The 25,509-nt window shown below is 47.2% G+C and overlaps 1 protein-coding gene across 7 annotated transcripts in view; it reads right to left on the reverse strand.

The window, feature by feature from the left end:
• Positions 1–25,509, reverse strand: part of GTDC1 (glycosyltransferase like domain containing 1) — a 654,615-nt gene that overhangs the window by 319,799 nt on the left and 309,307 nt on the right. For all 7 annotated transcript variants that reach the window (XM_063933739.1, XM_063933742.1, XM_063933736.1 and 4 more), the window contains one exon: positions 1,339–1,638. In XM_063933739.1, coding sequence (XP_063789809.1) covers positions 1,339–1,638 — 300 coding nt within the window. The remainder of the gene's footprint in view (positions 1–1,338; positions 1,639–25,509) is intronic.

A 25,509-nucleotide genomic window follows, 5' to 3' on the forward strand; every position in this document is an offset into this window, starting at 1 on the left:
GGGCAGTGGAGTTGGAGAGGGCCTTGTGCATGTATATATTAGTCTACAAATTCACCAGTGACATCCCTAAGACACGAGGCACAAAGTTGCAGATCCCAAACAAACTAATGGGGCGCATGCCATTAACATTTGTTCCATCCACAAAACCTCTGCTTTCATTGTGTGTAAGTAGTAAGTTCTTTTTAAAGCCGGTGGTCGATGAGCCCCATTCAGATACATTGTTCACGATATCGTCTAGTGTGTATGCATCTGCGCAGGTCCAACAGGTGACATAGCCAGCGAAGGCCATGCTACATTTGCTAACCACCCCCTTCCCCCTCCATCACTCACGAGTGTGTATGCACTTGCTGATGCCGGCCCCCCACCGCTGACGATATCGCGCTGGGTACACATTGTTTAATGTGTACCCAGCATAAGAAAGAAACGGTAGATGGTATAAAAATTATTGTAGATCAGTGACCAAAGTGTGTGGAAAACAAAAATGTCAAATGAAAAGATATTTTGAAAAGATTTTTGCAGAGTCTATGAATTTCTGCGAGAACACACGAGGGCAGTTTAGAGTTAGCTGTAAAATATGATTACAAATAAAAAAATATGTGTAACTGGACGTGTGAAGTTGATTAAACAAATCCAAAGACTGATTCAACTTCCAATCCCTAAATTGTATGTTCGAACATTTAGAAAGGGAGATGAAAATCCCTTTAGGGAGCAGATGCTGCCGATGATCTGCGAGAGCTTCTGGAATTTATGTGCTGGAAGTCAAATCCTTTGTAAAGGCGATTTGCCCTGCCGGTGTGGTATACTTATTACTTCACCTGCAAACATTTGCTCTCAGTAAATGTGACCTAGTGATCATCCCAGCAGCCCTGCAATAAACAGCCCATAATCTGTGGATGAATTGAAGTCTAATCAGGCCACATGCAGATTAAACAAACTGCGAGGAATAAAAACTAGATTAAAATGTTCGTGCCCAATACCGCAAGATTATCTAGACATTTTACCTCTTTAAATCCTAATTTATTTTCCGAGGCAAGCGGAAGTTTAGAAGTGTGTGTCTGCAGCGATTACGTGGTATGTCACAATTCTTCTAGTATGAAACAAATAGGTGTATTGTCTACAGTACAAAAACATAACATGAAAATAATGATTACTTTCTGCGGAGGCAAAATCCCAAGTAAAGACCACTAATTTGCTGGGTGCAGCCGTGATAAAAATAATACAAAACAGATTGTTGGTTTGGTAACTCCATACAGTTAAACATATAAATAAATCTCCAAACATATTCATCTACATATGTCCACACACATTATAATAAAATAAAAAAATAAAAATTCTTACCATCTGTGAGGCCAGACAATATGCAAAGGCCTCTGGGAATCACATCTTAAAGTAGAAGAGGACGGGTTTGACATCACATGATCAGCTCCAGAATAATTCTCTGTTAGTGAAGTTTTAATATCAATTAATTTCTCAGATTGTTGCATCACATTTTCTCCTATCTGATGCTCAGAATGACCAGACGCATCTTCCGCGGCGTCATTTCGTGACATGACCTCAGATTCTCTTGAGTGATCCAAACTCTCCAGAGATTTATGGGGGAGAATTTTAAGTAAAACTCTCTTGTGTTCAGGGAGAAACCTGCAACAATAAGAGAGACGTTAAGGTTTCCTCATTTCTATAAAATGCACCATTAATAGGGGATGGCGCACACCACTTGCGCATAAAATAAGAATAATTGTATGTGTTATTTATTAGGGAGTGCAGTATCCTGAAATGAACCTGATTAATGATTGTCCTGGTGCAATATACCTATCAGCCTGTAGTCATTGGTACGGAGAGTAACTACATTTTTGTAATTTAGAAAAGCACCTTAGTGTATTTACAATAAACATTTCTACATCATGCTATTAGTAAGACAGAAAGACAAAAAACATCATATACACCTCTACTAACCCTTTTATAGATTCAGAGTTGGATGTACAGTATTACTCATTTTTGGCATAAAACAGGAGTACATATTCAGGTTTTTTGGTGGAGGGGGGTGTGGGGGTGCCAAGAATGGGGCCCAGAGGTACTGCGAGTGGGGGATGGGCGGGTAAGAAGATGCTCTCAATAAACTACAGCTCCCAGTAGCCCTTAGCGCCGGAATGTTCCTGCGCTAAAGGCTGCTGGGAGTTGTAGTTTATTTAGTGCGTCTACTTCCCTGTAATGCGCGCGTTGGGACACAGGCGCTAACAGTAGTGACTGGCTGGCAGAACTGACTGACTCGCTGAATCACTGTAAAAGGTCAGAGTGCTGTGCAGTGTCAGTGACACTGCACACCAACTGCACTGCACAGCACTTTTTACATTGGTTCAGCGTCCAGACATTACCCTCCTCGATATCACCCATTCTATCCGTTACATTAGCCATCTCGGGGATTTCAGGCGGGCAGTCCAGGTGCTGTGTTGCGGAGTCAGGGCCTCTGGGGACCTGGGCGTAGCTGTGGCGGGGGGGCACTTCTGTGACATCACGCGCAGAGGCGGCCCCGGGGCTCATCTATGCTGGTGGCCGCAGCAGCTTTTGTTCCACCTGCACCGTGGCTAGGGAGTGGGGATTGTTGATGCCAGAGGGGGAAGGCGGACTGACAGCAGGACATAGGACGCTGCAGTAAAAGGTTTTTTTCCCCTATCTACAGCACAGAGACTTGCTGCAGATGCAGTGAGATACCCTCCAACTGTACCTTTTTGGCAGGTACAGTAGCTTTTTTTATGGTCTGTACCGATTTTTGGCTCTCCAAACTTCCATGCAAAGTACAGAAAAAGGCCTTTTACCAGTGGCCACGCCCCCTTTTCGGATTTGTTCAGATTTTTATGTGTAAATTGTTGGAGGGTATGTTGCTGCAGATGCAGTGGACCTATTTTGGGGTGTGGGCTTGGAGCTGCAGCTCCATCAGTCCCATTGTTAATCCTGCTCTGGGAACACACAGCTGTCAAAGGGCAGAGCCTCCCATTGGATGTAACCAGTGTGGGAGGGCGTTTCTCGCCCAATCAGCTGTGGACTGGGTGTGATAGACCTGCTGCTAACCCAATGAGAGCTCCTAGCCACACCCAGGGGCAGATGTATTAACCTGGAAAAGGCATAAGGAAGTGATAAACCAGTGATATGTGCAAGGTGATAAACAAACCAGCCAATCAACTCCAATATGTAAATTAACAGCTAGGAGCTGATTGGCTGGTGCATTTATCACCTTGCACATATCACTGGTTTATCACTTCCTTATGCCTTTTCCAGTTTAATACATTTGCCCCCCAGTGTTAGAAACCCAGGCACAGATGTATTAACCTGGAGAAGGCATAAGGAAGTGATAAACCAGTGATATGTGCAAGGTGATAAAGGCACCAGCCAATCAGATCCTAACTGTTAATTTACATAATGGAGCTGATTGGTTGGTGCCTTTATCACCTTGCACATATCACTGGTTTATCACTTCCTTATGCCTTCTCCAGGTTAATACATCTGCCACACAGTTACAGAGTGACAGATCTGGGCTCTTATATAGGAGATATTATCCTGTCACTCAGCAAAAATATGAAATTGGCCTCAGTGTCCTATACAATTTCTAACATGCCAGCTATATAGGCAGTAATGATGGTCGTCACTCAAGGATTTGAAAGTGAAAGTATATTGTGAATACGTTTTCACTTTAAAAGTCCTTGAGTGTTGTCCCTTATCTCTGTATGGGTGTAGTATGGCTGACCGGCGGTCTCCTGACCGCCGGTCAGCTTACCGACACCGGGATCCCGGCGGGAGGGGCGAGTGCAGCAAGCCCCTTGCGGGCTCGCTGCGCTCGCCACGCTGCGGGCTCGGTGGCGACCTACGGTCGCCACGGGTTCTATTCCTACTCTATGGGTGTCGTGGACACCCACGAGTGGAAATAGTCCCTGTTGGTCGGCATGCCGACCATCGGGATAGTGGGGGTCGGGATGCTGGAGGTCATGTGACCGTCGGTCTCCCGACCGTCGGTCACATGAATACCACCCCTCTGTATATGTATAATGATGCAATTCACCCCAACCAACCTAGTGACCACCTGCATCTCCTGTCCTAGAGGTGGTGGTGGGGGGGACTTTTGAAGGTTATGGGGCGCTAGGCTGAAGCTTTGCCTAGGGTGCAGAGAGACCTTGCACCGGCCCTGCCTATAACTCTCAAGCCACATCTCTACAATATCGCTGTTACTCCTGACATAAAAATGGAGCCTATGCTGGTGTCCTGAGAAGTGCCTGATTGAGCATAAGATGTACTTTTTCATGTGTGCATCTTTTTCCATGGCTACATGAGCCCCAATGTCTACAGATTGTATTATATATTGAATCAATAAATATGTGTCACTTATATGTACTGTAGAATAATATGAGGGAGAGAGAGAGAGGAAGAGAATGAAAGAGGGTGGGCAAAGAGGGCAGAGGAGTCAGAAGGGATATGGGGGACAAAAAGAAAGTGGAAAATGTTACGGTAATTGCGTATGGTTTCACGATCAGACCGCGTATTGCGATGCATTTGCAATTTCTGCAATGGGCGTTTTTTCTCTATTTCTGGGCGCCAACTATTTGATTGCAACAACTGCTTTTTTAGCAGAAACTGCAATCCTTACTGAATGAGGTCCTTTATTACAAGTGGTGTTTGTATTTGAAAGTTGATTACATAGGTCAAAATGTGCCTGGAAATGCAATTTCCTGTGGTTTTCCATGCAGCTGCAAAATGTGCCTCATTGAAATATAGGGGGTCATTCAGACCTGACTGCATCAACAGCCTGCAGCACGGTTTGCCGATAGCGGCAAACTGCGCATGCGCACTGGGTGCACACCAGCTGCGCGGCCACACACTGTCGAAGTCGAAAATATTATAGCCACATGCATCACGTGCAAACACCACACAGAGTGGCCTCCGTGCGCGTGCTTGTTCTGCAGTGCGTGCGCATGCCCGCATGTTGCGTAAATTGGCTCACGATGTCCAGCGTATTAACGCGTGGTATGAGTAAATACGGTAGCATACGTATTCGCATCAAAGAGCCACAAAGACATATCTCATATTTAATCCACATAGTACATAATTTACACATAGTCTACACGCACCACACCAGCAAGTTACATATGCTTCAGAGGTATAACAACAGAGGAATTCGACTTTACAGGATACGAGGGGACAGAATTAGGTTAGGAGGTGGTGTTTGGTATCCAGCTGTACAGTATTTCTAGGGCAATATTCCGATGGCAGATTGCAGATAGTAGCACGCTCCTGCGCAGTACAATGTTAATATCACACTGTATTTACTGTAGTCTTGATATTCGACCGGAACCCAGTGGAGGACATCTGCAAGTGCACCTGGACCAGTCATCGCCCACCTATTCAAACCCACCTATGACCCCTCATGTACTGTAAATGACCAGTCCTTTGACCTATGGATGAAGAGATTACAGTTTCCTTTGTTTCACACTTTGGACTATTGTATAAAAGCCAAGCCTCCTGGCCGGTCAGACACATTCTCTGAAGGTCATTTATCCAGATTGACTGAGGACCGGAACCAGGTGGCGCTGGCGAACAAACGTATGTATCATTGATTGTAGCCCTTTCTCTTATGTTATTGTATTTCTGTTGTCCTTTTAAGTAAATATTTGTTGCTGGGTTGGACCTCAACATTACATATACAATTGGTGTTGCATTCCTTTCCTGTAAGGGGATATAAAGTGTATTCCGCCGCACGTGTAGCTACTTTGTGCTTACAGTGTGTCGGCGTGCTTATGCAACGTGTACGCATTTCATAGGGGTTTTACACTCTCTTAGCGGTCGCAGCGGCCTGAACATTTGTGCATTTAAGGTATTGCTTATCTTTCCTGAAAGTTAATTGAATTTAGCAACAACACATTGCAGTTGCATCCCTTATGGATGCGACCACAATGTGATTGACAGCAGTGGTTGTTTGCGGGGCGGCAACACGGCGTTGAGGAGCGGGGCGACCGCGGGTGGGCCGGGGCCGTTTTCGGAGCGGATGCGTGACGTTACAAGCAGCCACTTCGAACAAAAATATGGCTTTCCGAACGCATATCAGAGCAGCCAGGGGTCAACCTAAGTAATGAATACTTCTGCGTGCCAGTAAAATTCAAGGCCTTTTGCAGGAAGGGAAATATATATAAATAATAATAACAACAACAACAACAACAGTGCTTAATAGCCTACTGTAAAGCAACCAATCAGCAATAAGCTACAAGCCAAATTAAGTTTTTTTTTCTGTGAGCATACCTCCCAAGTTTTCTGATGTCAGCATGAGTCTTAAAGTAATTGTATTTAGTGCAGCATTGTAAGTCAACTCAACAAAAAGAAATCACAAACCGATGATATGAAAGCATGTCTAAAAGGCACAGAATGAGGTCAAGCAGATGAAGAAAGGTATTGCATTATGAATTTTTAGGAGGCATCTAGAGGTACTAGACTAGGGGTACCCAAACATTTTTGAATCACGGTGCCCTAGATTATAAGAATTTTTTTCACAGCACCCTAGGCCAAAAGTGTCTTATTGAGAAATTTACAAAGAAAAAACAAATGACATAATTTGTGTTTACACATGGTCGAGTCACATTATTTTGATCACCTCCTACATTTGATGTCGGCAGTGCGTAGTCCATGAAGTAAGTCATGTGTCATGCGCTGGCATGGTGAGTATAGAAGGTGTGCGATAGGCCACCTGCACACATGTCACTTATTGCTGTCGTGGGTAAAAGGGGCGTTTTATCCAAGTTGCACAAAGGTATGATTATCGGTTTTCGGGCCAAGGGTGGCAGTATTTCTGAAACAGCACAGTCTGTGGACTGCCTGCAAGCTGCTGTGATGAAGGTGTATCGTCACTGGACAAATGGCACCATTGCGAATAACCGACGTGGAAACTGCGTTGCGCCACGTGCCATTGATGGTGAACGTCGTCTACGAAGATGCTTGAGGGCCGAACGACACGCTGCAGTGGATCAGCTCACCGTCAAAATGAACCTGGAGGCTACCAGACGTGTGTCTAAAATGACAGTTCAGCCCATCTAGCTGCTATCTGTGCTGCACACGGCGGTTACTCTTGCTATTAGCTGGTGTTCATAATAATGTGACTCGACTGTGCATGTCACCCTTAAGTTCAGTTGTGTGGCGAGGGACAAGATTTGCTTCTGTTTGTCCACATATTTTATGACTGGCAGCTATTAGCACTGGTTTTGACTATTATATTGACCATAAATAATTTGAATTGATCTAGGACCACCAACCCAGGGCACCCCTGCAAGTGCCCTGAGGCACCCCAGGGTGCCTAGGCACACTGTTTGAGAACAACTGTACTAGGCAATAAAGAAAATATAATCTAAAGGGGGAAACTCCACTTAAAGAGCCTAGGACTTGCTGATGATCTCTATAATTGGGAGTAGCGCAGAGGTCATGTACAAGCCATTCGCTGTTGTCATTTTATATTCGTTTATATACAACACTTCATTTCATCGAATAAGAAACTTCTTATGGGATCATGTTCCCTTCACTGGCACAAACTTTCAATCTGTGAACCATTTTTGGAGGTAAAAAAAAAAAAATACTTTTTAAAGAATGGAAAGATACTGATGTAATTTTCAAATAAGAGAAACCACATTAAAGAGCTGACTGAGGCTCTGTTTTGTGTTACAGTGAATTATGAGAGAGAGACTCCGCTCTCTATGGCACATTGTTTCAAATCCGGCCTTTGCTTTCCAAAACCCAACAACATACTCTGGATGAATACGCACTAGCAGATTACACAGCAGGGGAGATTTGTTGACAGAAATGAACTATTTAAACATTTTATTTCAAGATTACATCATAAGACAGTGTGGGATATTAGACAGCAGAATCTATTGCAGGTACTCGTCCATTACATAACCCAACAATGCCCTAAATCTTCAGTAACACAATTGTGGATTTTTAAGGTGAAAGAAGGGGTTGGGCTTGATGTGCCGATGCTCAGGATGCCGGCAGTCAAAATACCGACTGGATGTTCAGTATCCCGACAGGGGAGCGGTTAAGTATACTTACCTTTCCCCAATGCTCCCCTAACTTACAGTAACACAACCTAAACCTAACCCTCCCCACACACCACCCCCATGTCCTAACCCTAACCCTCCCCGGGGGTGCCTAACCCTTACCCTCTCCCATGCCCACAGCCTAAACCTAACCCCTCCCCCCCTTCCCACACACACAGCCTAACCCTAATCCTCCCACCCGCTACCTAAACCTAACCCCTCTCTCCCTGTGGCTTTCCCCGTGGAAACACTCGATCGGGATCCCGGCAGTCAGGATTCTGGTGCTGGGATTGTGTCCCTAGTCAGGATGCCAGCACCGGCATTCCGAACAGTGTCGGGATTCCAGCGTTGGTATTTTGACTGCTAGGATCCTGAAAGAAGTCCCGTATACCTCACAATATCACCATTTTCATAGGCTGGGTACACTTTACTGACACCCGGTAGAGCAAGTGGCTGATCCAGATAAGCAAACACACTTACTAATCGGCCGCTTGATGTGTTGTCTTCATGTTACAGCTGGGCGGGCATTTGAATTTGCCCACCCAGCTTTGACTTCAGTCCCAACAGCAAGCCTACCACACGTACACCAATGCAGACAGTGATAGCTGCTCAATCATTCCTGGAGGTAATTATATATCACGTGCTAGAAAAGGGGAGGGGTCACAAACACACAGCAGACAGAGGGGGGGGGGTGCTTTTTCCCCCACTGGTATCCCCCCAGCGTACTAAAAATGACCTGTAACCATACCTGAACCTATCTGGTAATAGAATTTCTGAGAAATTGGTCACATGCATTTGCAAAGACACGTTTAGCTTCTGGCCGCATCAAGGCGGCTGCGTGACGTCACACACATCTGCTGCGACCCGGGCTACGAGAAGTAGCTCCCTGCCACGAATGCTGCTTGAGGATCCCTTGTCCTTGCTCCGAAGACCGGAACCTTGTGATTGTGTCGAGACGCCATCAGATCCACGTCTGGAAGGCCCCACCTTTCCACTAGGAGTTGAAAGACTTCTGGATGGAGGCCCCACTCTCCGGCGTGTATGTCCTGACGCCTGAGAAAGTCCACTTCCCAATTCAGGACTCCCTGAATGAATATTGCCGATATGGCCGGTAGATGGCGTTGCGCCCATTGAAGAATCCGTGAGACTTCCTTCATTGCCAAGCGGCTTCGAGTGCCACCTTGATGATTTATGTAAGCCACCATGGTGGCGTTGTCCGACTGTATTTGAACAGGACGGTTCTGAATTAAATGCTGGGCCAGGTTCAATGAGTTGAAGACGGCCCGCAATTCCAGAATGTTGATCGGGAGGAGAGACTCCTCCTTGGTCCACCGACCCTGAAGGGAGTGTTGCACCAACACCACGCCCCAACCCCAAGGATAGGCATCTGTCGTCAACAGGACCCAGTCGGATATCCAGAAGGGACGGCCCCTGCACAATCGTTGGTCCTGGAGCCACCAGTACAGCGACAGACGGACCTCCAGAGTCAATGAGATCATGTGAGACCTGATCCGGTGAGGCAGGCCGTCCCACTTGGCCAGAATCAGCCTCTGGAGGGGGCGAGAATGGAATTGAACATACTCCACTATGTCGAATGCTGACACCATGAGGCCCAGCACCTGCATCGCCAAATGTATCGACACTTGCGGACGAGAGAGGAAGCAACGAATCCTGTCCTGAAGCTTCAGGACTTTCTCCTGAGACAAGAACAACCGTTGGTTGTGAGTGTCCAATAGTGCTCCCAGGTGCACCATGCACTGAGCAGGGACCAGGGAGGATTTCTTCCAGTTGATGAGCCACCCGTGGGCTTGCAGAAACCGGACAGTCAGATCTAGGTGACGTAGGAGAATTTCTGGGAAATTTGCCAGGATCAACAAGTCATCCCGAGTACCGCCGTCATTACCGCCATAACCTTGGTGAAGACTCGCAGAGCCATGGTTAAACCAAACGGTAAAGCCCGAAACTGGTAATGGAGGTTGTCAACCGCAAACCTCAGGTATTGCTGATACGACACTGCTATAGGGATATGCAGGTAAGCATCCTGTATGTCCAGGGAGACCATATAATCCCCAGGTTCCAAGGCCATCAATGTCTTGAGTTTGAGAATGGGCCGGGAGGACCCATTCGGTTTCGGGACTAGAAACAGCGGAGAATAATACCCCTGGCGCCTCTAAGCAAGAGGCACCTGTACTACCACTCCTGTGTCCAGGAGGGTCTGTACCACCGAATGAAGAATCTTTGCCTTTGTCTGGTCCGAAGGGACGTCTGTCAGGCAAAATCGATGAGGGGGACGGTTTTTGAAGGTTATGGCGTAACCTCGAATGACGACTTTCCGTACCCAGGAATCTGAAGTGGTCTTCAACCATTCCTGGGTATACCCTAGAAGCCAGCCCCCCACCCTGGGGTCCCCCAGGGGGAGGCCCGCCCCGTCATGCGGCAGGTTTATCAGTCTTGGAAGCTGGCTGATGGGCAGCCCAGGCTCTTTTGGGCTTTGGCATACCAGGTTTGGAAGTGCGGGCCTGTTTGTGATACGCCTGACCTTTTGCTTTACCCGAAGGACGAAAGAAAGTACTTTTAGCCTTCGTCACAGAAGGAGCAGTACTTGGCAGACAGACTGTTTTGGCAGTAGCCAAATCAGCCACTATCTTATTTAAGTCCCCTCCGAACAGGATATTTCCCTTGAAAGGGAGTACCTCCAGGGTTTTTCTAGAATCCAGATCCACAGACCAGGATCTCAGCCACAATATCTGGCGAGCCAGGACTGATGTAGTAGAAGCCTTGGCTGCCAGAACACCGGCATCAGAAGCCGCCTCTTTAATATAGTGAGAAGCTGTGATAATATATGACAAGCCTTGTCTAGCATGGTCAGACTAGATTTCAGCTTCCAACTCCTGTGCCCACGCTTCAATAGCTTCTGCAGCCCATGTCGCTGCAATAGTGGGCCTTATGCGCAGCACCCGTGAGGGCGTAAATCGCTTTCAGACAACCCTCCACACGTTTATCCGTAGGCTCTTTCAGAGACGTGACGGTAGTGACAGGCAGAGCTGAGGAAACCACCATCCTTGCCACATGAGAGTCCACTGGAGGAGGTGTCTCCCAATTTTTAGACAGCTCTGGCGTGAGGGGATAGCGAGCAAGCAGCTTCTTGTGATCTTGCGAGGCACGAACTTCTTACCTGGACTTTTCCCAGGATTCCTGACGTATATCGACCAGGTGATCAGAGAGAGGTAAAACTTGTTTAACCACCTTCTGACGCTTGAATCTATCTGGATTCTTAGGAGGAACGGATGGCTTGGGGTCATCCGTAATAGCCTCCAATACTGTAGATCAGAAACATCCACTTGTGAACTACTATCCCCATCAGTATTATCAGTGTCAGAATCTGTGGGGTCAGTGTAAACGCCATCCACATCAGATGAGGTGTCAGTGACAGCAGTGGATTGTGAGGAAGTAATGGCCCGCTTAGAGTACTCCTTGGTCTTAGGCGGGCGAGGGTTAGACTTTTTAGTAGTCAGGGACTGGTTCATAACCGAGTGAACAATCTGCCGCGGGGACCATATACGGTTGGGAATGGTGTTGCGCTCAATCCGGGTGATTGGTCTGTTTATCCAATTAGTTGGTTGATAAGATATGAGCCCTTGATTTCTTCAAGTATGGATAAGGATAAATAAATAATAAATGAGTAATTGGATTGATGAATGGTTAATGGTTAATTGAATATAAACCCTTAAATTCAGCAAATACTGGTGCGTATGTGATAAAATGATCAATGCATATAGATTTGAATGAGAAACGAATATAAAATCAAAATCAAATAAATGATGTATCAATTGGGTGCTTGGTGGTCCTATGTTTCAGACTGAAATGTATTGAAATCAATGATGATCATAAAAATTAGGTAACAATGTAACAATTTATTGTATTTAACTAAATAACTAAATAATGTGAAGAGGAGTGCTGGATGGCACTGATACGTAATGTCACTCTTGGTCAGCAAATAGTTTCAAACTACGGCGTCCCGCATGCATTTATTACTGTCTCTGTTAGAGTGCACTCTAGTTTTTCAGTCTCACAAATAGCGCTTATTCTGTATGTGCCACACTTGGAATCTTCAGCTTCCCGTGGTGCCGGCCTGTAAGATTAGTGCAGAGCCTCCCTATCATACCTTCCATGTGTAATTGCCCCATACCGACACCGTGAAGATACATTGTTACCTAATTTTTATGATCATTATTGATTTCAATACATTTCAATCTGAAACATAGGACCACCAAGCACCCAATTGATACATAATTTATTTGATTTTTATTTTATATTCGTTTCTCATTCAAACCTATATGCATTGATCATTTTATCACATACGCACCAGTATTTGCTGAATTTAAGGGTTTATATTCAATTAACCGTTAACCATTCATCAATCCAATTACTCATTTATTATTTATTTATCCTTATCCATACTTGAAGAAATCAAGGGCTCATATCTTATCAACCAACTAATTGGATAAACAGACCAATCACCCGGATTGAGCGCAACACCATTCCCAATTATCCATATAGTCCCATCAGGTCAGTCACCTGAAGGTGTAGAAGCTCGTCCACACAAATAGATCCCAGTGCGCAGGTTATTACATTTCTACCATATACGGTTGGACCGGCATAGGAGGTCCCATAGGGGGCGTTAGTTTAGTAACTAGTGTATTCAGTAGCGTAGAGACGGTAGCCCACGGCGGGTCATTCTGGACCCCCGTTGCTATAGTCCCACTTGGGGGCAAGGAACCCCCAGAACCAGAGACCTCAGCTGCTGTAATTTTCTCAAAAGTATCTGTGGCCTCAGCACCACTACCAGTGGTTCAGCCCCATAACCGTTACCCTCATAAGCAGACATGCTATAACTTGCAGTATAAGGTAACATAGTACAAATTGTCAGCAGCACAATACCTGACCCAAACCCCTGCACAGTGTTGTCAGCACAAACAGGGATTCAGGAGAGATATGGTGACTAAAATCACAGAGAAAAATACAATTACAGCATATCTTGTGAATATCCTATATTACAGTATTATAAACCTGACGCACCTAGCCCCCTCAGGTTATAGAATATAGGGATAGCAAGCTGAGTGAGAGACACAAAATGGAGGTCACCCAGCAAGCTAATGCACACACATGTAGTCACAGTTGTACAATGCAGAGGTTATTACAAACAATAATACTGCACTGGACTAGCTTATATATATAGCTATGTAATCAATAGATATTACACTGCACAGTAAAGACTGGATGTATATCACAAGGTGCTTGTTCCAGAGAACCCTGACTAAATGCACTTTTTCTTAACTATCACTGTTTAAACGACATGTAGAATACTTAAGTGTCTTGTAAAGGCACAGCGCTGACTATCAGGCGGCTTTTCAAAGGAGGATTTGCCCAAGCAGTCCCAGGAACAGTGTAGCTGGGGAATGGTGCCCACACACTGACAGGGAGTGAGGGAGAGAGAGATATGCAGCTCCAGGGCGGGAACATTTACTGTAAATGGCGCCCTGGGGCTGGGGGAGGGGCTCCAGGTCTAAGCCTTATCCCCTCTGATGGCAAAACCACCTGGTACTGCGGGCTACTTGTAAAAAATAAGATTTTACTCACCGGTAAATCTATTTCTCGTAGTCCGTAGTGGATGCTGGGACTCCGTAAGGACCATGGGGATTAGCGGCTCCGCAGGAGACTGGGCACAACTAAAGAAAGCTTTAGGACTACCTGGTGTGCACTGGCTCCTCCCACTAAGACCCTCCTCCAGACCTCAGTTAGGATACTGTGCCCGGAAGAGCTGACACAAATAGGAAGGATTTTGAATCCCGGGTAAGACTCATACCAGCCACACCAATCACACCGTATAACTCGTGATACTATACACAGTTAACAGTATGAAATATAACTGAGCCTCTCAACAGATGGCTCAACAATAACCCTTTAGTTAGGCAATAACTATAAACAAGTATTGCAGACAATCCGCACTTGGGATGGGCGCCCAGCATCCACTACGGACTACGAGAAATAGATTTATTGGTGAATGAAATCTTATTTTCTCTGACGTCCTAAGTGGATGCTGGGACTCCGTAAGGACCATGGGGATTATACCAAAGCTCCCAAACGGGCGGGAGAGTGCGGATGACTCTGCAGCACCGAATGAGCAAACTCTAGGTCCTCCTCAGCCAGAGTATCAAACTTGTAGACTGTTGCAAAAATGTTTGAACCCGACCAAGTAACAGCTCGGCAAAGTTGTAAAACCGAGACCCCTCGGGCAGCCGCCCAAGAAGAGCCCACTTTCCTCGTGGAATGGGCTTTTACAGATTTAGGGTGCGGCAGTCCAGCCGCAGCATGTGCAAGTTGAATCGTGCTACAGACCCAGCGAGCAATAGTCTGCTTAGAAGCAGGAGCACCCAGCTTGTTGGGTGCATACAGGATAAATAGCGAGTCAGTTTTCCTGACTCCAGCCGTCCTGGAAACATATACTTTTCAGGGCCCTGACTATGTCCAGTAACTTGGAATCCTCCAAGTCCCAAGTAGCCGCAGGCACCACAATAGGTTGGTTCACATGAAAAACTGATACCACCTTAGGAAGGAATTGGGAACGAGTCCTCAATTCCGCCTTATCCATATAAAATACAGATAAGGGCTTTTGTATGACAAAGCCGCCAATTCTGATACACGCCTGACCGACGCCACGGCCCACAGCATGACCACTTTCCACGTGAGGTATTGTAGCTCCACGGATTTAAGTGGCTCAACCCAATGCGACTTCAGGAAATCCAACACCACGTTGAGATCCCACGGTGCCACTTGAGGCACAAACGGGGGCTGACTATGCAGCACTCCCTTAACAAAAGTCCGAACTTCAGGCAGTGAAGCCAGTTCTATTTTGGAAGAAAATCGATAGAGCCGAAATCTGGACCTTCATGGAACCCAATTTTAGGCCCATAGTCACCTCTGACTGTAGGAAGTGCAGAAATCGACCTAGCTGAAATTTCTCCTTTGGGGCCTTCCTGGCCTCACAGCACGCAACATATTTCCACCAATTGTGGTGATAATGGTTTGCGTTCACTTCTTTCCTAGCTTTAAATAGCGTAGGGATAACTTCCTCCGGAATGCCCTTTTCCTTCAGGATCCGGCGTTCAACCGCCATGCCGTCAAACGCAGCCGCGGTACGTCTTGGAACAGACAGGCCCCCTGCTGCCGCAGGTCCTGTCTGAGCGGCAGAGGCCATGGGTCCTCTGAGATCATTTCTTGGAGTTCCGGTTACCAAGCTCTTCTTGGCGAACCCGGAACAATGAGTATAGTTCTTACTCCTCTCCTTCTTATTATTCTCATTACCCTGGGTAAGAGAGGCAGAGAAGGGAACACATACACCGACTGGTACACCCACGGTGTTACCAGAGCGTCCACAGCTATCGCCTGAGGGTCCCTTGACCTGGTGCAATATCTTTGTAGCTTTTTGTTGAGGCGGGACGCCATCATGTCCACCTGTGGCCTTTCCCCACGGTGTACAATCATTTGGAAGACTTCTGGATGAAGTCCCCACTCTCCCGGGTGGAGGTCGTGTCTGCTGAGAAAGTCTGCTTCTCAGATGTCCACTCCGGGAATGAACACTGCTGACAGTGCTAACACATGATTTTCTGCCCATCGGAGAATCCTTGTGGCTTCTGCCATCGCCATCCTGCTTCTTGTGCCGCCCTGTCGGTTTACATGAGCGACCGCCGTGATGTTGTCTGACTGGATCAGCACCGGCCGGTGTTGAAGCAGGGGTCTAGCCTGACTTAGGGCATTGTAAATGGCCCTTAGTTCCAGAATATTAATGTGTAGGGAAGTCTCCTGACTTTTCCATAGCCTTGGAAGTTTCTTCCCTGTGTGACTGCCCCCCAGCCTCGAAGGCTGGCATCCGTGGTCACCAGGACCCAGTCCTGTATGCCGAATCTGCGGCCCCCTAGAAGATGAGCACTCTGCAGCCACCACAACCGCGACACCCTGGCCCTTGGAGACAGGGTTATCCGCCGATGCATCTGAAGATGCGACCCGGACCACTTGTCCAACAGATCCCACTGGAAAATCCTTGCATGGGACCTGGCGAATGGAATTTCTTCGTAAGAAGCTACCATCCTTCCCAGGGCTCGCGTGCATTGATGCACCGACACCTGTATACGTATTAGGAGGTCTCTGTCTAGAGACGACAACTCCTTGGACTTCTCCTCTGAGAGAAACCCTTTTTATCCTGTTCTGTGTCCAGAACCATACCCAGGAACACGCGTCGTAGGAACCAGCTGCGACTTTGGAATATTCAGAATCCAGCCGTGCTGTTGTAGCACTTCCCGAGATAGTGCTACTCCGCCGAACAACTGCTCCCTGGACCTCGCCTTTATAAGGAGATCGTTCAAGTACGGGATAATTATTTCGGCCATTACCTTGGTAAATACCTCGGTGCCGGGGACAGACCAACGGCAACGTCTGGAATTGGTAATGACAATCCTGTACCACAATTTTGAGGTACTCCTGGTGAAGAGGGTAAATAGGGACATGCAGGTAAGCATCCTTGATGTCCAGTGATACCATGAAATTCTCCAGGCTTGCAATAATCGCCCTGAGCGATTCCATTTTGAACTTGAACCTTCGTATATAAGTGTTCAAGGCTTTCAATTTTAGAATGGGTCTCACCGAACCGTCTGGTTTCGGTACCACAACATTTTGGAATAGTAACCCCGGCCTTGTTGAAGGAGGGGTACCTTGATTTCACCTGCTGGAAGTACAGCTTGTGAATTGCCGCCAGTACTACCTTTCTCCGAGGGCAGCAGGCAAGGCTGATGTGAGGTAACGGCGAGGGGGAGTCGCCTCGAACTCCAGCCTGTATCCCTGTGATACTATTTGAAGAACCTAGGGATCCACCTGTGGGCAAGCCCACTGGTCCCTGAAGTTCCCGAGACGCGCCCCTACCGCACCTGTCTCCACCTGTGGAGCCCCAACGTCATGCGGTGGACTCAGAGGAAGCGGGGGAAGATTTTTGATCCTGGGAACTGGCTGCTGGTGCAGCTTTTTCCTTCTTCCCTTGTCTCTGTGCAGAAAGGAAGCGCCTTTGACCCGCTTGCTTTTCTGAAGCCGAAAGGACTGTACCTGAAAATACAGTGCTTTCTTAGGCTGTGAGGAAACCTGGGGTAAAATTTTTTCTTCCCAGCTGTTGCTGTGGATACGAGGTCCCAGAGACCATCCCCAAACACTTCCTCACCCTTATAAGGCAGAATCTCCATGTGCCTGTTATAGGCAGCATCACCTGTCCACTGCCGGGTTTCTAATACCCTCCTGGCAGAATGGACATTGCATTAATTCTGGATGCCAGCCGGCAAATATCCCTCTGTGCATCCTTTATATCTAAGACGACGTCTTTAATATGCTCTATGTTAGCAAACTATTATCCCTGTCTTAGAGTATTAATATTATCTGACTGGGTATCAGACCACGCTGCAGCAGCACTATTTATGCTGAGGCAATTGCAGGTCTCAGTATATAACCTGAGTGTGTATTTACAGACTTCAGGATAGCCTCCTGCTTTTTATCAGCAGGCTCCTCCAAGGTGGCCGTATCCTAAGACGGCAGTGCCACCTTTTTTGACAAACGTGTGAGCGCCTTATCCACCCTAAGGGATATCTCCCAACGTGACCTATCCTCTGGCGGGAAAGGGTACGCCATCAGTAACTTTTTAGAAATTACCAGTTTCTTATCGGGGGAACCCACGCTACTTTACACACTTCATTCATTCATCTGATGGGGGAACAAAACACTGGCTGCTTTTTGTCCCCAAAAATAAAACCCCTTTTATGTGGTACTTGGGTTCATGTCAGAAATGCGTAACACATTTTTCATTGCCGAGATCATGTAACGGATGTTCCTAGTGGATTGTGTATATGTCTCAACCTCGTCGACACTGGAGTCAGACTCCGTGTCAACATCTGTGTCTGCCATCTGAGGTAACGGGCGCTTTTTTGAGCCCCTGATGGCCTTTGAGACGCCTGGGCAGGCGCGGGCTGAGAAGCCGGCTGTCCCACAGCTGTTTTACGTCATCCAGCCTTCTATGTAAGGAGTTGACATTGTCGGTTAATACCTTCCACCTATCCATCCACTCTGGTGTCGGCCCCACAGGGGGCGACATCCCATTTATCGGCCTCTGCTCCACCGCCACGTAACCTTCCTCATCCCACATGTCGACACAGCCGTACCGACACACAGCACACACACAGGGAATGCTCTGACTGAGGACAGGACCCCACAAAGTCCTTTGGGGAGACAGAGAGAGAGAGTATGCCAGCACACACCAGAGCGCTATATAATGCAGGGATTAACACTATAACGGAGTGATTTTCCCCCCAATAGCTGCTTGTATAAACAATATTGCGCCTAAATTTAGTGCCCCCCCTCTCTTTTTAACCCTTTGAGCCTGAAAACTACAGGGGAGAGCCTGGGGAGCTGTCTTCCAGCTGCACTGTGAAGAGAAAATGGCGCCAGTGTGCTGAGGGACACTGTGCTCCGCCCCTTTTTCGCGGACTTTTCTCCCGCTTTTTTATGGATTCTGGCAGGGGTATTTATCACATATATAGCCTCTGGGGCTATATATTGTGATGATTTTGCCAGGCAAGGTGTTTATATTGCTGCTCAGGGCGCCCCCCCCCCCAGCGCCCTGCACCCATCAGTGACCGGAGTGTGAGGTGTGCATGAGGAGCAATGGCGCACAGCTGCAGTGCTGTGCGCTACCTTGGTGAAGACTGAAGTCTTCTGCCGCCGATTTTCCGGAACACTTCTTGCTTCTGGCTCTGTAAGGGGGCCGGCGGCGCGGCTCCGGGACCGAACATCAATGGCCGGTTCCATGCGGTCGATCCCTCTGGAGCTAATGGTGTCCAGTAGCCTAAGAAGCCCAAGCTACCACCAGTTAGGTAGGTTCGCTTCTTCTCCCCTTAGTCCCTCGCTGCAGTGAGTCTGTTGCCAGCAGATCTCACTGTAAAATAAAAAACTAAAATATACTTTCTTTCTAGGAGCTCAGGAGAGCCCCTAGTGTGCATCCAGCTCAGCCAGGCACAAGAATCTAACTGAGGTCTGGAGGAGGGTCTTAGTGGGAGGAGCCAGTGCACACCAGGTAGTCCTAAAGCTTTCTTTAGTTGTGCCCAGTCTCCTGCGGAGCCGCTAATCCCCATGGTCCTTACGGAGTCCCAGCATCCACTTAGGACGTCAGAGAAAAAGGTTTAGAGAGAAAACCTGACCTGCACCCATGCCCTGGTGATCTAGTGGGATCGCCAGTATGCCAGTGTCCACCACCAGCGCGCGCGGGCCCGCCTCCCACCAGCCGTGCCGGATCGCGATAAAGTGCGGGTCCCGCGAGCGGGACCCACTTACCTCCTCCCGAAGTGCGGCCACGCGATCCCGGAGTGCCCCAGCCGTGTGTGACTGACTTGGAAGAAAACCGGAGCCTCATGCTGTAGGTACCCGGCAACCAGGGCGCGGGAGTGTACAGCGCCGCTGGGGGAGAGATGGAGCTGCAGCAGGTGATGTCTACTGACATCTAACACAATCTGTGCCTCTGCTGCAGCCCTTGTAGTCTTCTTTTTTCCTCAGAAAAAGCTTTTTCTAGAGCTGCTGTGAGCAGCCCTTCCTGTTACATGCTTGCACTGCAAGCACCAACTACAAAACTGAGCTCCTGTGCACGGAGGCGGGGTGATATAGGAGGCGGTGCTATGCACCTTGGGAAGAAGGTCAGAGCTTTTGAGCCTGTTGGTTCTTCGGATCAAGATCCTACTCTACACCCCAATGTCTATCCTTGTGGAGCCCAGTGTACCCCGCAGCAGAAATCAAGATTAAGGAGTATCCTATTGGGTATATATGTGAGTCTCAATAGTCAGGTCTGTTGTCAATTAATTATAATTGTGTTTGTTATGTTTTATTTTATGTGATATCGGCCGGTGTCTATGTGTTCTTAATATATGCTAAATTGTGCAATAAATGTCCATAGCTGGATGAGAAGCGCAGTCCTGTATTTTCTTGCTTTCATGGGAGAGTGTGCGACGTCAGCTCCGGCCCGATCAGCCTGTTTTTTTCACACTGTAGAAGTAGGTCCTGGGCTATGTACAGATTGCACACACTGGAAAAATAATTAGATAGTGAGTGAGGATGATTTATAGCTGACCGCCGTATGCAAAGCTTTTTGCACTCTGGCTGGGCGTCAACTATCCGAACACATACCTCTGCAAATATGCAGAGGTGCAGTCAGGTCTGAATTAGGCCCTAAATTTAAAATCTTTGTCAAAATGAACAGGGAGGTATATCCCATATACTGCTGCAGTCAATGGGAGGTGCGCACGACTGCTAATGGTGCATGTAACAGTGAAGTGCTGCTTGGAGGGGACAGGGTTTGCCAATCAAGGTCACTGGCCCATCAAAAAACAGCCAGCAGGTTGAATCTTCAGGGTTTAATACACAATTAAAAACACCGCAGCTCTCTATGACAAGGCCGCTTAAAGTCTGTCATACAAACAAGACTCAGACGTAGAATTCTACCGAGACTGTGTACTATAAATCTGTCAGTATGGCATTGTCTAATAGGAAAATTGCATTAAAAGGTTTTACTCTCCTTGTGTTTTGCATTATAGTCAGTTATGGGGAGAAAACCTCAATTTTTATGGCACATATTGTATAAGTCTTGTTTTGTTCCACAATTCCATGACAAAACCCATCAACGCCACATGCTCCAGCTAAATACGCAAGACTGCTTTTTAATGCTTTACCGATGGTTGCTCCATCGCCGATGTTTTCTGATCTGTGTATGCGCAGGATCTGTACTGCATGTGACGATCTGTGTATGCGAGAACGGTCACAGTGCCCCCTAATCCGCAGCATGATTGACATACTGCTGCCATTAAAGGGTGGGGACACAGCAACGGAACACAAAAGCTGGCAGTAGGTATCTATTTACACAGTATATTTTAGTATAAAGACACAGAGGCTGTGCTACTGCCTCTATCTCTGAATAAGTGCAATACTGTACATGTACTAAATGATTCTCAGTGTAGATCATTACAGTGCAGAGGATATATAATACTGTGCAAAAGTTTTAGGCAAGTGTGGAAAAAATGCTGCGAAGAAAGAATGCTTTCAAAATCATAGTGTTAATAGTTTATTTTTATCAATTAACAAAATGCAAAGTGAATGAACAGAAGAAAAATCTAAATCAAACCAATATTTGGTGTGACCACACTTTGCCTTCAAAACAGCATCAATTCTTCTAGGTACACTCCCAAAAAGTCATGGATTTTATAGGATTATAGTCAGGTGTATGATTAACCAATCATACCAAATAGGTGATAATGATCAGCATTTTCATATGTAGGTTGAAACGAAACACAGTCATTAACTGAAACACAAACAGCTATGTAGGAGGCTTAAAACTGGGTCAAGAACAGCCAAGTCTGCTACAAAGGTGAGGTTGTGAATAGGGAAGCCAATCCCGGGTATTGGGATTGAAAAATGGCCAATCCCGGGATTCCCGGGATTGGCTTTTAGCTAGGTGGCCGCCCCCTTGCCCCACCCTGCCCCGCACATAAAACTCACCATATACCAAGGGCGGGCGGGAAACTTCCTCTGATCGCGGCTGACAGTGCAGCGTGACCTCTCACGCTGCCCTGGGGAGCCGGAAGGAGGAAACCGGCCAGCGCCTGAGCGTCCTGTGGACGCTCAACGCTGGTTCCTCAATCCCCGGGATTGGAGCTTCCAATCCCGGGATTGAATCCTGGCCATTTTTGGCCCTAAATCCCGGGATCCCAGCGATCCCGATCCCGGGATTGGCCACCATAGTTGTGAAAGACAATTTCATGTCACAGGTCATACACCATGGCAAGACTGAGTACAGTAACAAGACAAGAGGTAGTTGTACTGCATCAGCAAGGTCTGTCCCATGCAAAGATTTAAATGCAGAATGAGGTTATAGAGACGTGCTGTTTAAGCTCTTTTGAAGAAGCACAAAGCAACGGGCAACGTTGAGGACCATAGAGACAGTGGTTGGACAAGGAAACTTGCATCAGATGAAAGACACATCATCAGGGCCGGAATAAGCCTTGGGGGTGCCGTGGACACTTAAGACAAGGGGGCTCCTGGTGGAAGACGGGGGAGTGTATTTTAGATTATGCATACCCCCCAACATGACCCATTCCAGGAAGGATAAAATGCTTTCTATCTGGACTTCCTTCTTAATATATGATTGGTGTCACCTGTGTTGAACTATTTAATAGATTAGAAAGGTGTTTCAACACAGGTGATTGCAATCATAATTTAAGATAGCATTTTATCCCTCCAGGACTGGGTCATGTTAGGATGTATGGATTGTGTATATTAAATTTAATCCAATGGGGTATATTAGATTGAAACTAATAGTTGAATAATGCTTGGGTACTGTTTATAGCTCCACCTAATTGAGAGACAACTATTTTATATAGTTTTCTTGCAGTGGAACAAAGACAACTTAAACAACCTTAGAATACACATAGAAAAAAAGGAGATTTATGGTAGACTTACCATGGTTAAATCTCTTTCTGCGAGGTACATTGGATCCACAAGGAAACATCGGGGTGTAGAGATGGATCTTGATCCGAGGCACCAACAGGCTAAAGCTTTAGACTGTCCCAGGATGCATTGGGGTCTCCTCTATAACCGCGCTTCCAGGCACTATGAGCTCAGTTTCGTTAACCAGTCCAATGCAGGAGCAGGTAAAAGAGAAGGTAGATGTTAGTCACATAGAACCACGGTCTCACGACATGAGAAGGGACTAGCGGCTAATGCCATACAAACTCATAGAAGCTAGGTGCGTCAGGGTGAGAGCCCTGTGGAACCAAAGTATCTCGCAGAAAGAGATTTAAAAATGGTAAGTCTACCATAAATCTCCTTTTCTGCAACAGGGTACATTGGTTTCCACAGGGAAACATCGGGGATGTCCTAAAGCAGTTCCTCATGGGAGGGGACACGCCATGGCGGGTACGAGAACACGGCATCCATAGGAAGCATACTGGAAGGCGGAAGTATCAAAGGCATAGAACCTAATGAACGTATTCATTGAATACCATGTAGCCTCCTTGCACAATAGTTCAGCGGATGTGCCTCGGCGGGCAGCCCAAGAAGGTCCAATAGACCGAGTAGAATGGGCTTTGATAGCAGCAGGAGCTGGAATCACCATTCTAAGCCATCTGGCCAAGGTTTGCTTATTCGCATGCCAGCCACGTTTGTGAAAACCAAAAAGTACAAAAAGGGTATCTGACCTCCTGATAGAGGCAGTTCTCTCCACATAAATACGGAGAGCCCTTAGCACATCCAAAGACCGCTCTTTGGAGGACAAATCAGAAGAGATAAAGATAAGATGGAAAGATGACACCACCTTAGGCAAATAACCAGGGCGAGTTCTAAGAATCGCTCTGTCACGGTGAAATATCAGAAAAGGTGGTCAGAGCACCTAGGTATGACACCCTCCTAGCAGAGGCAATAGCCAGTAGGAACAAGACCTCGAGCATGAGCCATTTAAGGTCCACTGACTCAAAAGGTTCAAATGGAGCCACAGGAGGGACATAGCGAGGCTGAATCCGTAAAACGCCCTAAGTGAAAGTATGAACGTCAGGAATAGACGCAATCTTTCTCTGAAACCACACCAACAAGGCAGAGATATGAACCTTGAGGGAGGCCAGACGAATGCCTAAGTACAGGCCTTGTTGAAGAAAAGCCAGAAGTCTGGAAGTTCTGAATTTGTATGCATCGTAATTCTTAGCAGCATACCAGGTGAAGTAAGAATTCCAGGCCCTGTAATAAATCCGCGCAGATGCCGATTTGCGGACCCTCGGAAAATCCTTTGGCCTTCAGGAGTGATGCTTCAAGAGCCATGCCGTCAAAGCCAGTCTGGCCAGGTCCGGGTAGACATAAGGGCCATGAATGAGGAGGTCTGGGCGTTGAGGAAGTAGGACTCTCTACCGAAAGACCCTGCAGGTCTAAGAACCAATGCCGTCTGGGCCATGCTGGAGCGACTAGAAGTAGCATTCCTCCTCCTTGTTTAAACTTCCGTAGCACACTGGGCAGGAGAGACATTGGAGGGAACATGTAGCACAGTCGAAAAGGTCCATAGAATTGCCTGTCCGTCCACGAACGCTGCTTGAGGAACTTGGTGATTGCGTTGAGACACCATCAGGTCTACATCTGATAGGCCCCACCTGTCCACTAGGAGTTGAAAGACTTCCTGATGAAGACTCCACTCTCCAGCGTGCACGTCCTGACGACTGAGGAAATCCACTTCCCAGTTGAGGACTCCCGGAATGATCACTGCCGATATTGCTGGCAGTTGGCGTTCCACCCAACTAAGATTTTTTGACACTTCCATCATTGCCATGCGGCTTCAAGTGCCTCCTTGATGGTTCATGTATTCCACCGTGGTGGCGTTGTCTGACCGTACTTGAACAGGCCTGTTCTGTAGCAGAGGCAGGACGAGAGACAAAGCATTGAACACTGCCCGCAATTCCAGAATGTTTATCGGGAGGAGTGATTCCTCCTTGGTCCACAGACCCTGGAAAGAGTGTTGCTCCAACACCGCACCCTAACCCCTCAGATCGGCATCCGCAGTCAGTAGGACCCAGTTGGGAATCCAGAAGGTATGGCCCCTGCTCAACTGCTGGTCCTGACAGACGAACCTCCGGAGTCAAGGAGATTATGTGAGACCTGATCCGATGAGGTAGGCTGTCCCACTTGGAAAGGATTAACCACTGCAGAGGGCGAGAATTAAATTGAGCATACTCTACCATGTAGAAAGCCGACACCATTAGGCCTAGTCCTTGCATCGCCGAGTGTATCGACACTTGTACGAGAGAGGAAGTATCTGATCCTGTCCTGAAGCTTCAGGACCTTCTCTGGAGACAGAAACAGCCGTTGACTGTGTGTGTCCAGCAGTGTCCCCAGGTGCACCATGCTTTGAGCTGGGACCAGTGAGGACTTCTTCCAGTTGATGAGCCACCCATGGGCTTGCAGGAAGTTTACAGTCAGTTGCAGATGACTGAGGAGTACGTCATGGGAGTTTGCCAGAATCAGCAAGTTGTTCAGATACGGCAGGATCCTGGCTCCCTGGCGATGGAGATGAGCCGTCATCGTGGCCATAACCTTGGTGAAGATCCGAGGAGCCGTGGCTAGTCCAAATGGCAGAGCCTGTAACCGATAGTGGAGGTTGCCAATAGCAAACCGCAGATATTGATGATGCGATATGGCAATAGATATATGCAGGTAAGCATCTTGTATATCCAGGGATACCATATAGTCTCCGGGTTCCATGGGCAGTGCAATTGAGTGTAGTGTTTCCATACTGAACTTGGACACTCTCACAAACTTGTTCAGTGATTTGAAGTTGAGTATG

Source organism: Pseudophryne corroboree, chromosome 7 (genome assembly GCF_028390025.1).
Source record: "Pseudophryne corroboree isolate aPseCor3 chromosome 7, aPseCor3.hap2, whole genome shotgun sequence".
NCBI classification, from domain to species: Eukaryota; Metazoa; Chordata; class Amphibia; order Anura; family Myobatrachidae; genus Pseudophryne; species Pseudophryne corroboree.